This window comes from Procambarus clarkii, chromosome 42, assembly GCF_040958095.1.
Source record: "Procambarus clarkii isolate CNS0578487 chromosome 42, FALCON_Pclarkii_2.0, whole genome shotgun sequence".
Classification (NCBI taxonomy): domain Eukaryota; kingdom Metazoa; phylum Arthropoda; class Malacostraca; order Decapoda; family Cambaridae; genus Procambarus; species Procambarus clarkii.
The window spans coordinates 23,790-36,482 of NC_091191.1; the positions used below are offsets into that span (position 1 = coordinate 23,790).

At 43.1% G+C, this 12,693-nt stretch overlaps 1 protein-coding gene across 1 annotated transcript in view; it reads right to left on the reverse strand.

Moving 5' to 3' along the window:
• Nucleotides 1–12,693, reverse strand: part of LOC123770272 (mutS protein homolog 4) — a 28,328-nt gene that overhangs the window by 4,953 nt on the left and 10,682 nt on the right. The window contains exons 9-17 of the mRNA XM_045761970.2: nucleotides 11,700–11,786; nucleotides 11,333–11,398; nucleotides 10,636–10,764; nucleotides 9,083–9,269; nucleotides 8,574–8,707; nucleotides 7,105–7,208; nucleotides 3,159–3,378; nucleotides 2,454–2,555; nucleotides 1,526–1,639 (exon numbers count right to left, since the gene is read on the reverse strand). Coding sequence (XP_045617926.2) covers nucleotides 1,526–1,639; nucleotides 2,454–2,555; nucleotides 3,159–3,378; nucleotides 7,105–7,208; nucleotides 8,574–8,707; nucleotides 9,083–9,269; nucleotides 10,636–10,764; nucleotides 11,333–11,398; nucleotides 11,700–11,786 — 1,143 coding nt within the window. The remainder of the gene's footprint in view (nucleotides 1–1,525; nucleotides 1,640–2,453; nucleotides 2,556–3,158; nucleotides 3,379–7,104; nucleotides 7,209–8,573; nucleotides 8,708–9,082; nucleotides 9,270–10,635; nucleotides 10,765–11,332; nucleotides 11,399–11,699; nucleotides 11,787–12,693) is intronic.

A 12,693-nucleotide genomic window follows, 5' to 3' on the forward strand; every position in this document is an offset into this window, starting at 1 on the left:
GCCACAAGCACTCAGGAGTAAACTCACGTAAAGTAAACCTACACTCATTTTCACTCTACGATAGGAAAACCTTTAGAGTCATAATCTACAGAACTAATATATAACACATTAACACAAATCACGTTAACGTGATATATATCAGTGTGAAAAATCCACTGGGGCTGTGAGGTATGCGGCTTGGCAATGCTGGGGTCGCGGGTTCGAGCCCACCTCACAGCCCTGGTGGATTTTCTCATATAACACACTGAATCACAGGTTTTGTTCCTGGGTAGTAAGTGGCATTTTCTGATTGTTTATGCCTCCAAAATATGGAAAATGGCTATTATTTCTACTCAAACTTTACTATGACCTTTGACTCGGGGAGCTTAAGGAAGGCGTCTTGGAGATGCCTGAAGAATGTGTATGTGGATGGTTCGGTTACTCTGAGGATTATTTTGTGTAACCGACCTCGCCTAACCTTCTTAGTATGTTAAGATAAGCATCAGTGACCAAAGCGGAGAGATGTCCCATTTGGATTATCTAGGGCCAATATATGGCACAGTTTCATGGATTTAAACTCATGCGCATACAATAAAACCTTTCCAGAAACTGGCCAAAATAGGGATTGTGTTGCTGTATGCGCCTGCTATATACACAGCAACCTACACAATGCAACCCATTCAGGATCCTGGTTATTATCTAAATTACCTAATTTATTATCTAAAATTATCTAATTTTAGATAATGAATTATCTAAATTATCTAAAATTAGATCTAAAATTATCTAAATTATTATTATCTAATTATCAAGAATTATCTAAAAAACATTATTATTTTTCTAAAAAATGATCTAAAAACAATCTTTATAGAGCTCGGCCTACTTAAAATGCATCAAAGTGGGTCGTACATAAGCCAGAGATCATCTCAGAGCGGGAGATTTAAAAAATATGAATAGGACAGAAACCCCTAAGCACAGCACAAAATGAAAGGGGATACAGCTTTCCAGCTCGGAGAGTTGGAAGAAGTCATCTCTAAATCTAACACTGGAAGTACATATAAACATAATATAATCAGCAGCGTATGCAAAGCTGATAACAAATATCAACTGATACTTGAATCAGAATTATAACAAAGTACATGAATTTTTAAGTAACCTACAGAGCCATCTACTGGCGCAGTGGTAAACTGCTCTACGCAGTTTACCGCGAGCGGAAACCTAACAAGTTATCAACGCCCACATAATATTTCACAGTCCAAGAGTTAAATTAATAAATTATTACAAAATAACTAATAATAGTAATATCATTTTTGCACTAATCAAAGGGTACCACTTGGGTTGGACGGTAGAGCGACGGTCTTGCTTCATACAGGTCGGCGTTCAATCCCCGACCGTCCAAGTGGTTGGGCACCATTCCTTCCCCCCCCGTCCCATCCCAAAATCCTTATCCTGACCCCTTCCCAGTGCTATATAGTCGTAATGGCTTGGCGTTTTCCTCCCCTGGTTGTTCCCTTGCCATAAACTTCTCCCCGCTGAGGCCTTCCCTCACCTGGACCTGGAAGGTAGAGGCGTTGTTTTCCGGGGAGTCTTCCGAGCCCAGGTGAGTGTAGATCTGACGCACCAGACGCACCGAGGCGAACTCTGCTGGCACGAAGCTCCCAATCTGTGGAAAAATATGTTAGGTGATAGAATGATGATGAAGATTAAGCCACCCAAAAGGTGGCACGGGCATGAATAGCCCGTAAGTGGTGGCCCTTTTGAGCCATTACCAGTATCAATAGCTGATACTGGAGATCTGTGGAGGTGCGACTGCACCCTGCGTGACGGGAGATGTCTCCCGTAGGTGGTAGAAAATAAGATGGAGCTTAAGGAAGGAAGTTTGTTTTTTGAATAGGTGAGGTGATTGATTGATGAAGATCAAGCCACCCAAGAGGTGGCACGGGCATGAATAGCCCGTAAGTTAGGTGAGCTTGTGTGATTGTGCTAATATATTATATTTGTGTTTACGGGAGGTGGGAGATTGCAGCCCAGGACCATGTAAGGGAAATAGGTCAGGCGTCACTGCACTAGACAACCAGCGGCTAGGGAAAGGAAGGGTGCAAGGGGGTAATGCTTTACGGGCTATTCATGCCCGTGCCACCTCTTGGGTGGCTTAATCTTCATAAATTATCATCATTTTGGTAATGTTCGATCCAGCAGACGCACGCACGCACGCACGCTCGCTCGCTCTCTCTCTCACGTTCTCGCTCACTCACACATGCATATATATACAAAGCCAAGGGTAACACACGGGAGACATCTCCCGTCACGCAGGGTGCAGCCGCACCTCCACAGATCTCCAGTATCATCTATTGATGCTGGTAATGGCTCAAAAGGGCCACCACTTACGGGGTATTCGTGCCCGTGCCACCTTTTGGATGCCTTAATCTTCATCAATCAATCAGGGGTAACATTTTAGAGCGGCAGAGAGAACATACCTGTGCAAGGACCTGGATGAGAGCGATCTGACGAAGGTAAGTGCTTTTACCGCTCATGTTAGGTCCCGTCACCACCATCACCCGGTTCTCAGGGCTCAGGAACTGTTAGGGAAGGCACGAAATAAATGAAAGCGACTTTGCAATTAATTGTGGTTATCTGCATCTAAAGTAATAACAAATACTGGGTCAAGAACATAAGATAGGAAACTACAGGAGGACATACTGACTTATCAAAGGCAGCTCCTAATTATACCCAACCAAACTCAATCACATACATGTCTAACCTGCGCTTGAAACAATCCAGTGATTCCCAGGGTAAAGATTCGTCAAGCATTTATGCAGCCACTTACGAAGCCTGTACACCTTTCCTCAATCATGGTGGCTTCGTTTATATTCAACAGTTTGAGATTTGAAAATCAATACCTAAGGTTATTATTGTTTAATAAACAACCTCAAGGTGATTCCGAGCTCATAAACTATTTAATAAATGTAAAGAAAGTGGCAATGATTAAGGGAAGATGTACAGGTGTCGTAAGTGGTTGCCTAAGAGCTTGATGAACCCTGGCCTTGGGGGTACCAGGTTGCTTGCTAGGAAGCAAGCACCCACCGTGTTGCAGGCGATAAGTCACAATAACGTGGCTAAAGTATGTTGACCAGACCACACAGCCCCTTCTCCTTCTAGTGTGTGGTCTGGTCAACACCCACCGTGTTGTTTGGCACTGGCGGCAGTGTGGCGAGGACGTCGAGGATGGGGTGCCTCCCAGTGCGGATGGCCAGGGTGTGTGAGAACTCCGGCCGAACCCAGGAGGCGAGTGCCGCAGCGTGCGCCAGCCCCACCACGAGGTCCAGGGTGGCCACCGCCTCCCCCAGGCCGTGAAGGGCCCCCATGCGACCCCGAGCCTCCACTAACATCTCCACCACGATCCTACAATGGAAAACGATGTTTCGTAATCTACACTTACCCATATTTGAAAATCACGTAATGTTCTGTATCTGCTCACGTGCAGTTAATATTATATATTCATATAACACACACACATGGTCACCACCTTATGGGGAAGGCATGATCACCACCTACAAAATTCTCAAGAGGAATTGACAAGATAGACAAAGACAAACTTATTTAGCATGGGTGGAACACGAACAAGGCGACATAGGTGGTAATGTAGTACCCAAATGAGCCACAGAGACGTTAGAAACAATTTATGTGCCAGAGTATAGAGTAGTTAACAAATGGACTGCATTAAGCAGTGATGTGGTGAAGGTAGACTCTATACACAGTTTCAAAATGTAGGTTTGATAGAATCCAATAGGCTAAACAATCTGTACACCAGTTGATTGACAGTTAAAAGGCGGAACCAAGGAGCCAAACCTCAACCCCCGCAAGCACAACTAGGTGAGTAAACACACACAGGGGGATTGACAGAGTGGAAATAGTCCCCGGTGGAAGCTGGAAACTCAGACAAGTCAGAGATTTTAGGAAGTTTTCATTTAGCGTGAGAGTAGTTAAAAAATGCAGTTTCTTTCACCCTGATGAAATGTTCTTTCACCCTGATGTTCGCCTAGCAGTAAATAGGTACCTGAAAGTTAGACAGCTGGTACGGGCTGCTTCCTAGGAATGTGTGTGTGTGTGGGGGGGGGGGGTGTTAGAGATAAATGTATGTAGTAGACATGATAGAGGAAAAATAAATTGGTTAGAAAGGCGGGGTCCAAGAGCTAATAGCTCAATTCTGCAGGCACAAATATAAATAGTAAATACACACACATCCTCACCCATACATTTCTGTTCTCATTGTACCCTTTGAAACTGTGTTTATATAAAAGAACTCTCAGGTTTTTTTATTTATTTTATAGATACGCATAATCGAACAGCGTGTTTTAAGTCGTGCGTAAGTTAATTACGAAGACAACATGTACCGTACACTAATGATTGTAGAGGCCGAGACTGGGAAAGCCTTTGGAGCCCCACACCGCAGGAAACACGAACACCAGACCAGGAAGGAGCGCTGCAGCAGTGAGGTGGACAAGAGCCCCGGGCGCCAGAAAGGTCAATGCCGGTATCATCCCACCCGAGGACTTTTTATCCTCTGGCTGAGATCAAAATTATACCTCTCAAATATTACTCGAGTGAGTAGTAGCCCAAATGGCTATTCTGTGTGCATAATACATCCATCTGTCATTTATATAAGTGCAGATTCAATCCCCTTTGTATATATAGCATGGGTACACTTCTAATGTTTATTTAAGGCGCACACCTCTCAGAGTCTGCGAACAGTCACTAACGCAAGTGACGAGTTATCACCCAGTGTTTACGTTGTCTGAATTGGGTTGTCAATTTAGTTGAATTTGGCTGAATTTACATCAGCTGGAAAATCCAAACAGACGCAACCTGTACATGGGACAAAACAAATGCCATTTTGCTTCCACAGTTTACCATTGTTTTTTTTCTAACAATTCAGAGAGTGATGTCACGGCTAATTGCTGCTTTCATGTGGTTTTTGAACACTTGGGGCGTACTGTAGATGTGCTCAAACGTGAATTATTGCTGCCAGGAATGCTGATGTTACTGCTTCTCCCAAACACCTCATCACGTGACCTCTCAGACACCTTAAAACGTGGTCTCTCTCTAATACATTTACGGGCTCACCATAGCCCGTGCTACATGAACATTTCGTTCTGAGTAGCTAAATCTAAAACAACAACAACAGCAGCAAATACATTGGGGAAAGAGGAGGAAACCCCACTTTCATTTAATACTTTGACCCAAATAGCAGAGTAACAAGATTATTGCAAATACCCGAACTCAATTACGGGCTAACCATCGCCCGTGTTACATGGACATTTCGTTCTGAGTAGCTAAATCAAAAAACAACAGCAAATACATTATAATAAACTCATCCAATTTGAACCCCCCTTCCCCCTTAGAGCAAGCTTTGTATAGCGATTATTACAGTCGTGAAATAAACTCAAACATTCCCGGTCTTTTAAAGTAAACATTTATTGGAAATCCGTAAGTCCAAAACAATCCGTAGTAACTTCGTTTTCGCCGCTGGAATTATGATAACAGAGTTCCGGACTTGTGCAAATTTGTTTCAAACGTTGATCAAGATTACTTGCTCAAAGAACTGCAAAGTCCCGCGGAAACTCTCACACACACACACGAAGTTCCCAACTCCCTCTGAAAAACGAAAACGGACAGGTATTGATATTACGAACATAATATATGAAGGAGAAAGCGAATAAAGAAAGTTGGAGAAAGGACGCCGTGAGAGAGGGGAATGGAGGGTATTATCGATACGCATGAAGAGATTGCGTTCGAACATGTCTTTGTGAACATCAAATCAACAGTTCCATGGCGTAGATGAGTCGAACAACGACGGAACGGTGAGACAGAATAACAGATGGGAGTGATATGGCCTCCGCCCAGTTGCTTAATGAAATTGGTCTTGGAACTCAGACGCCGAAAAATTGCTTCTGCGATGAGGCCCGATATATTGGGGAAGGGTGGGTGTGGGGGGGGGGGGGTAAGAGAGGGGTGATTAAAGGGAGGGGGAGATGGGAGGGAAGAGATGGTTTATGAGGGAAAGGGTGGGGGGGGGGTATATGGGAATAGGAGGTCAAGGGCCGTGGTGAGCATCATTGGCAAGCCAGCACATGCTCTAGATTTGCCTCTTCGTAAACAAAAATGCAAAATCTCTCTTCCCAACTAGAAACATACGAACCCAAGCAACCCGCCTAGCCTATCGAAACCGATACATAGAGTAAGTCAATATTACAGTGTTTTAAATTGAACTAATGCGGTTAATTTTTAATGCTTCCGTCGAGTCCGTTGAAAAAGCGACGTATTAACTGAAAGGACGGACCACTCCTCTTGGGCGAAATAGTGCGTCCTTTTTCTTCCTCCGCCCGACCATGGGGACACCTCTTGGTCTCCCCATGGTAGACCAGACTAGAGATTCGGTCTCCGGATGACCCAGAGCCACACAGATAAAACACTTACCAGAAAAAAATAAATATTAGAAAGTGATAATTTTAAAAACATCGCATAAGTTTGAATGAGTCTACCAAGAGAGAGAGAGAGAGGTAGGGAAAGAGAGCAACCTGCTCAACTACAAAGAACGTCGCTTTTCGCTCGTATGCGTCACATAAGGCCAACAATTATCGGACTAGAAAATGGAAGCGGCTGGCGAAAGTGACGTAATATCCCGTTTTCTGTTTTGGGTCCTCTGGTAGGTTCAAATTGACCGTTTTATGGACGTTGGGAAACCTTAGGAGGACGGGCTGAAGAGAGGGAGAGAGAGAAAAAGAGAAATAATTAACAAAAATAATATAAAAGATAAGCAAATGGTAGATGTGGGGTGGGGGGCGGGGGGGAATAACAAAGTTAATATAAGCCAAGAAATAAGAGGTGAGAAAAAACAATAAACAGCATTTTTATTAAATAAAGCAGGGACCATTTTAAAGCCTAGTTCGGGCTAATAAAGGAGACGGGCACTAAACAGGAAAACCCCAGATTTGTTGTTAACACTTTAAACAAAATTGGGTATGTGGGTGATGGAAATGTGAGGGTTAATTGGGTGTCAAGGAACAGGGTGGAGTGTGGGGGGGGGCGTCGAGGAACAGGGTGGGGTGCGGGTGGCAGGTTACTCACACATTACTCATGATGAGGATCTCCCTGAGCGTATCTCTGGAACGCTGGTCCAATTGGTACAGGTGTTCCGTGGTACAAGAGACGTACCCTCGTCCGCGCATCACCTGTGGAACACTGTACCGTGTCAAAACACACACACACACACACACACACACACACACACACACACACACACACACACACACACACACACACACACACACACTCCGACTCTCCTAAGGACACAGAGTAAACCTCTTACCACCACTGACCCACTTTGAGATAAAAGCACCCAAAGTGTTTCCGAAAGCCAAGGTCTTGAGCCACTTCCAGTATGGTAAAGACGTTAAAGGGGAGAGGGGGATGTGAAGTACGGGGGTTGGAAGGTGGGGAACTGGAGGGAGAAGTTAGACTCGGTTAGGCTGCGTACGAGCACAACATATATGGTCAGATGATCGTACGGTGAGTTGGGGAAGAGTTTGCACGTATGAGTTTAGATTCCATTCACCTGGGCTGTAGGAGTCTCGAACCGTGGACCCCCACGCGTGTGAAGCCCAAGCTCTATTGACTGGGCTAGAAGCTGATCAATGGGTGTACCCTGGTAACAAAAAAAATAATCCCCACTCAAATATATAAATCAATAACAAAAGATTTTTCTTTGTGTAGAACAGTGAGGAACCGAGATAGTTCTACACTGCCCCAAAATGAAAGGAACATTCGCTTTATGATCATATGAGATGTTTAACTTACAAGACAATATGATGCGTGTCTCACAAAATATAGCAGGCTACCGGAAGAAGCCTAAGTTAGCGTACTTAGATTAGGCTGCACAGTGGCCGGTTTAAAACCTAACATTAACCTATTAATTAACATTTATATTAAAAAACAGCAGGGATAAAAATAACAGATGATAGTTTGTAAGTGACATTAACGTTGACATGGACATTTACTGTGGCAATATGAGCAGTAATAATTGTAATTATAATTGTTGTCATCACAGATAAATTATAAAACGCCAGAGCAAAAATAAACAGGACTCTACTGAACGTGACTTGGGAAAGCTGCCATTAGTGTTCCTTGGTCAACACAAAGGACAGCTAAAGCAGGGGAACAAAACCCCGCCTTAAGCAGAGCTGACAGGCCAGTCACGACGCACAAGGGTGGACACACCGAACTCATGGCCAGAATTTGATTGCTTCCGATTTTGCCAGGTTTCTTGCGAGAAGGAATGGTGAACCAAGTCCAATGGACTGTGGGGAAGGGATGAGGGTTGGCTTCAAGCTATGTGGGGAGTGGGAGGATTACGTGAGTCTTACTCGAGACAGAATGTGTTGAGGAATACTTACTTGACTGCATGTCAAGCGAGGCTTAACTCAGTCTCTCTCACACACACACACACACCGGTGACTGTGGGTGGGGCGCCGGTGTGCGCGATTTACAATTATCGCGCACAAGACTCACAAGAGTGAGCTGCTAGATGCCAGACTCACCTGGATGAAGACGCTTGGGAGACGAGGAGGGGCGGCCCGTTTGGCGACAGGAATGGTGATATGGAAGCCCCTGGCGGCGTTATGGCCGACCCGTGCACACACGCCATGCTCTCGACCCGTGCTCTCCACGTGCTCTGGCGTGCACACGAGAAGATGGTTAGTTGCTTGCCTTACCTCTCACTTCAGCCCTCTAGCTTAAGCATTACTATCCAAATGTTTTGTCTCAGTAGTGTGTGTGTCTTAGATTCCTGTGGTTGATTGGTATATATGCGTATCTTTTGCTCACATACGTTGACTATTACTTTATATGTGGTGTGTGTGTGTAATTCATAAATATGCAAATATACAAATTTCTGCATATATTCGTCATACAGCTACGAATGTATGCATACACAACCTACAGATCCGACACTTCATCCAACAAGGTCCTGCCCTCCATTACTCTTCTTGCCTTACTCTTAAAGTGTGTCTCCTTACTCTTTCCCCGAGGATTCCCTGAGGGATCTAACCTGTGATATCGTCGATAATCTCAGAGTAGATCTTGCGAGCGACGTCGAGTAGGCCGTTAACATGGCTCCTGATGGCGTAACAGCGCTGGGTTCTCATGGCGGCGGCGCCCTTCACCAGGCGGGCGTCCTCGTGTAGTACCTGCCGTAGCACCTCCAGTAGCTCCCTCAGTACCGTGCTCCTCACCGCCTGAAACACACCACACCACACTCATCAACAGTGACCCTTGCTAAGGAAAGACCATGAAACCGATCAAGGTTTCAACAAATTGAAAAATCATTTCATCAAATCAAAACTCGTGCAACAATGTGTTGTTCTGAACACCAAGGTAATGCAGCACACTGCTGAAAGCTGAATAGCATCACTACTGTACATTTAAAAGCTCTTTTTGCCAGATTTTTTTAACTGTAAGCATATACAAAATTGTTTCCTAATATGCACTATCCTAGTTTGTACAATGTGCACATGGCCTGATGTCCTCCATAAGCAAGTTTCCTCGCTCCTCGCAAGCAAATTGCCAGCTGAAGCTTTTTTTTTTTTTTAACACACACGGCTGTTCTTCTTTTTTCCTATAAATTTCGGCCATTTCGGACCTCACATTCATCATTTTACCTATGAAACTGATGTTGACTCGTTCTTTACAGACCTTGACACTATTATTATTATTTTATTAGGCTATTATTTTCGCAACTTCCATTTACACATATTTAGGAGTTGTATTTGAAGATAAAAACCACATTTCTACAATTTTTTTTTAATTTACTTCTGTCTTGAATTCTTAATTCATTTCTCTAACAAAACTTACCCTAGAGAAAAATCTTTCCCCCAAACTCGCGTAACTGTTCCAAGAAGCAGACAGATCTCGACAAATTTCTCCACAAACATACAAATATTTCTATAGAGAACAGGAAACTCTCGTTACAGGGAGGCGCCATTATCAAGTTGGTCAAGCAAGGCATTGTAGCGCTCCTATTCGTTCAGCCTACAGCAGTTGCTTTCCTTTCCTGGGTTTGCCCAGCAAGTTCTTAAATATTATCAACACACGTTCAAAAATAACTGGCAGAGGGTTTTATCAACAAACTGATTAGAGTTTAAGTTATAATGTTAAAAAAAAAAGTCGCAGCCATTTCTACTTGTTTCAACATACGCAAATTTGAATAATTACAAAACAGGTAATTCGCGCGTATTAGGTAAAACTCGCAATTATATCTAAAACTAATTATAAACCAGATAAACTCTATAATCTCTAACCAAATTAGCTAACTAAATGGTCGAAGTTTCTTCCTTTTTCATAATATTGCTATTTTTAGTATATTAAAGTATTTTATTTTTTTATTTGTAAACCTTTTTCGTGAATATATGTTTAGAACTTGAATACATGTTTGGTCTTGAAAACACCACTGATTCTTGAGGAAATTTGCCACGAGTTTCGTGCATGTGCTATACTTAGGAAGAGTCGTGACTTTGCTACCTACCAATTAACGTTGATCAATACACGAATACTGGCCACAGAAAGAGAGCGAGAAATTAGAGAAATGTGATGAATGTTGCTCACCTCTCTGACGGAAAGCAGGAGTGGATCGGTGACGCCAACGAGGGCGTTGGCCAGCGGGTCCAGTAACTCGAGTGTGTTCTTCAGGGCTATGACGTAGTTGAGGCGGAGCTCGCACCGCTGCTCGGTCTCCTGAACACGTCACGGAAATATAAAAATCATTTCTGAGACGAAGCGAGAAAGAGGTAGGCTGACACGGACTATGATAGGCTTCTCAGTATTAAGAACACTTATCATACATTGGTGTCCATTGCACCTGACAACAGTATGTAAACCTAAGGCAATATTAATGATGATTCATACACTATGAATCAAATATTCACAGTGTATATGAGCGACATGAGGAGTGGGCTAGCCTCGTACATTGCCAAAGGTTGAAGTTAAGTTTAAATGTCAGGTGATCTTTGTTCGGCGGCGTTGACACAGTGGTGGGTGGAATTGTTTATCAATTAATCTAAAACTATTAAATATTAATCCCACAGAAATGGGAGAAAAATGAGAGGGAGAAAAGAGGGAGGGGAAAAACATGAAACACACACACACACTATAGTTCTCAACCCCCGCAAGCAACTTTTTTTTTATCTTTATTTAAGAAAATACAATATAAATCATATATACATAAGTTTTACAAGGCAATACTACAGCTAGGCGAGTATGAGTAGGTGACTACACACTCAAATGATAAAGCATCGGTTCTCACCTCTTTCGGCACCTGCACACACATAGAGAGCAGCCAGTCCACGTCGGGGAAGCGCCCCAGTATTGACTGCAATAAACGCGCTCCATTAAACCCAAGAAGTGTCAGCACTACAAATTAACGACAGCTTCCCTAGAGGTCGAAACTCGAAATGATTCACCAATGAAGCCTAAGATTGTTGACTTTTTTTTCTTCCTGTCTCTGTTTTTAACTGTCTTTAACTGTCCAATAAATATCCTTAAAAAGAAAAATACATTTCATCAGTCACATCGTCGAGGTTACACAGTCCTTCCACCGACACAGGAGGGTTATGGAACCCATAGTAAACTAATTAAAGTTTGTACAGATAATAAAATGAGAGGAAGTTTACCTGCAGGGTGTAGAAGAGGTCTGAGTGCTCGACGAGGTACTGCAAGGTATCGAGGCGGGTCGTGATGGTGGCGGCGTCGGCGTGAGGCTATGTTGAGGTGGTAGTGGTGATGGTGAGCCCGATACGTCAGGTCAAGGACCAGCGGCAGGGGGAAGAAGAACGAAAAAGTTGCTTAGAGAGGAGGAGGAGGATATCAAATATTAGAGGGAAGTAGAGATCGAGAGAGAGGGAAGACAAATAGAGGAGGAGGAAGACGAGGAACAGAAAAGGGGAAATATCAAAAGAGTTGAGGATATTTGTTGTGAAGGAAGAAAAATATAACATTAGGAAATAGGAAAAGCGATGGTTGGGAAGCACAAGGGTGTAGGGGGGAAAACGTGGGTTGAAAAAGGAAAGGGGGGAATAGGAGAAAGAAAGAGAGATAAGGAGGAGAGGAAGAAACCAAACGTTAGTAAGAACCATACTGTCAAGCGCGCGAGATACATATTAAGATACAGCGGACGTGTCCCGGTCTCTGATTATCATGCGTGATACAACACGATTACAAAAAAAAACTTTAATGTCAGCACAAAAAAAACAATGAAATGAAACATATTGACCTCATCTTAACCTAGTTATCATCGATATACAGAAGTTATCTGAGCAAGGTCAGCTATTTTGGAAGCTCTATTTTAATATTAATATTTTTAATATTTAATTTAATTTAATATTTTCTATTTTTATTTTAACTCTACATGTCAGCTAAGTATGCTATCTTGAAGGCTCCACCACAGCCGCCACATTTAACCTATTTCAGGAGAGTACGATATCTCCTACCATAGTACATCTATTACAGATAAGCTATCGTAGCCTAAGAAGTAATCTACAAACAATTACATAAGCAACAGTAATTTTTGAAGTTGGCACCAACGCTAAAGGAAATTAAGCTATTTCAACTAAGTGAGCTAACTTAGCTTCCCTGCAGTGTTTGTGTCGGCTTCTATCTCAACCAACT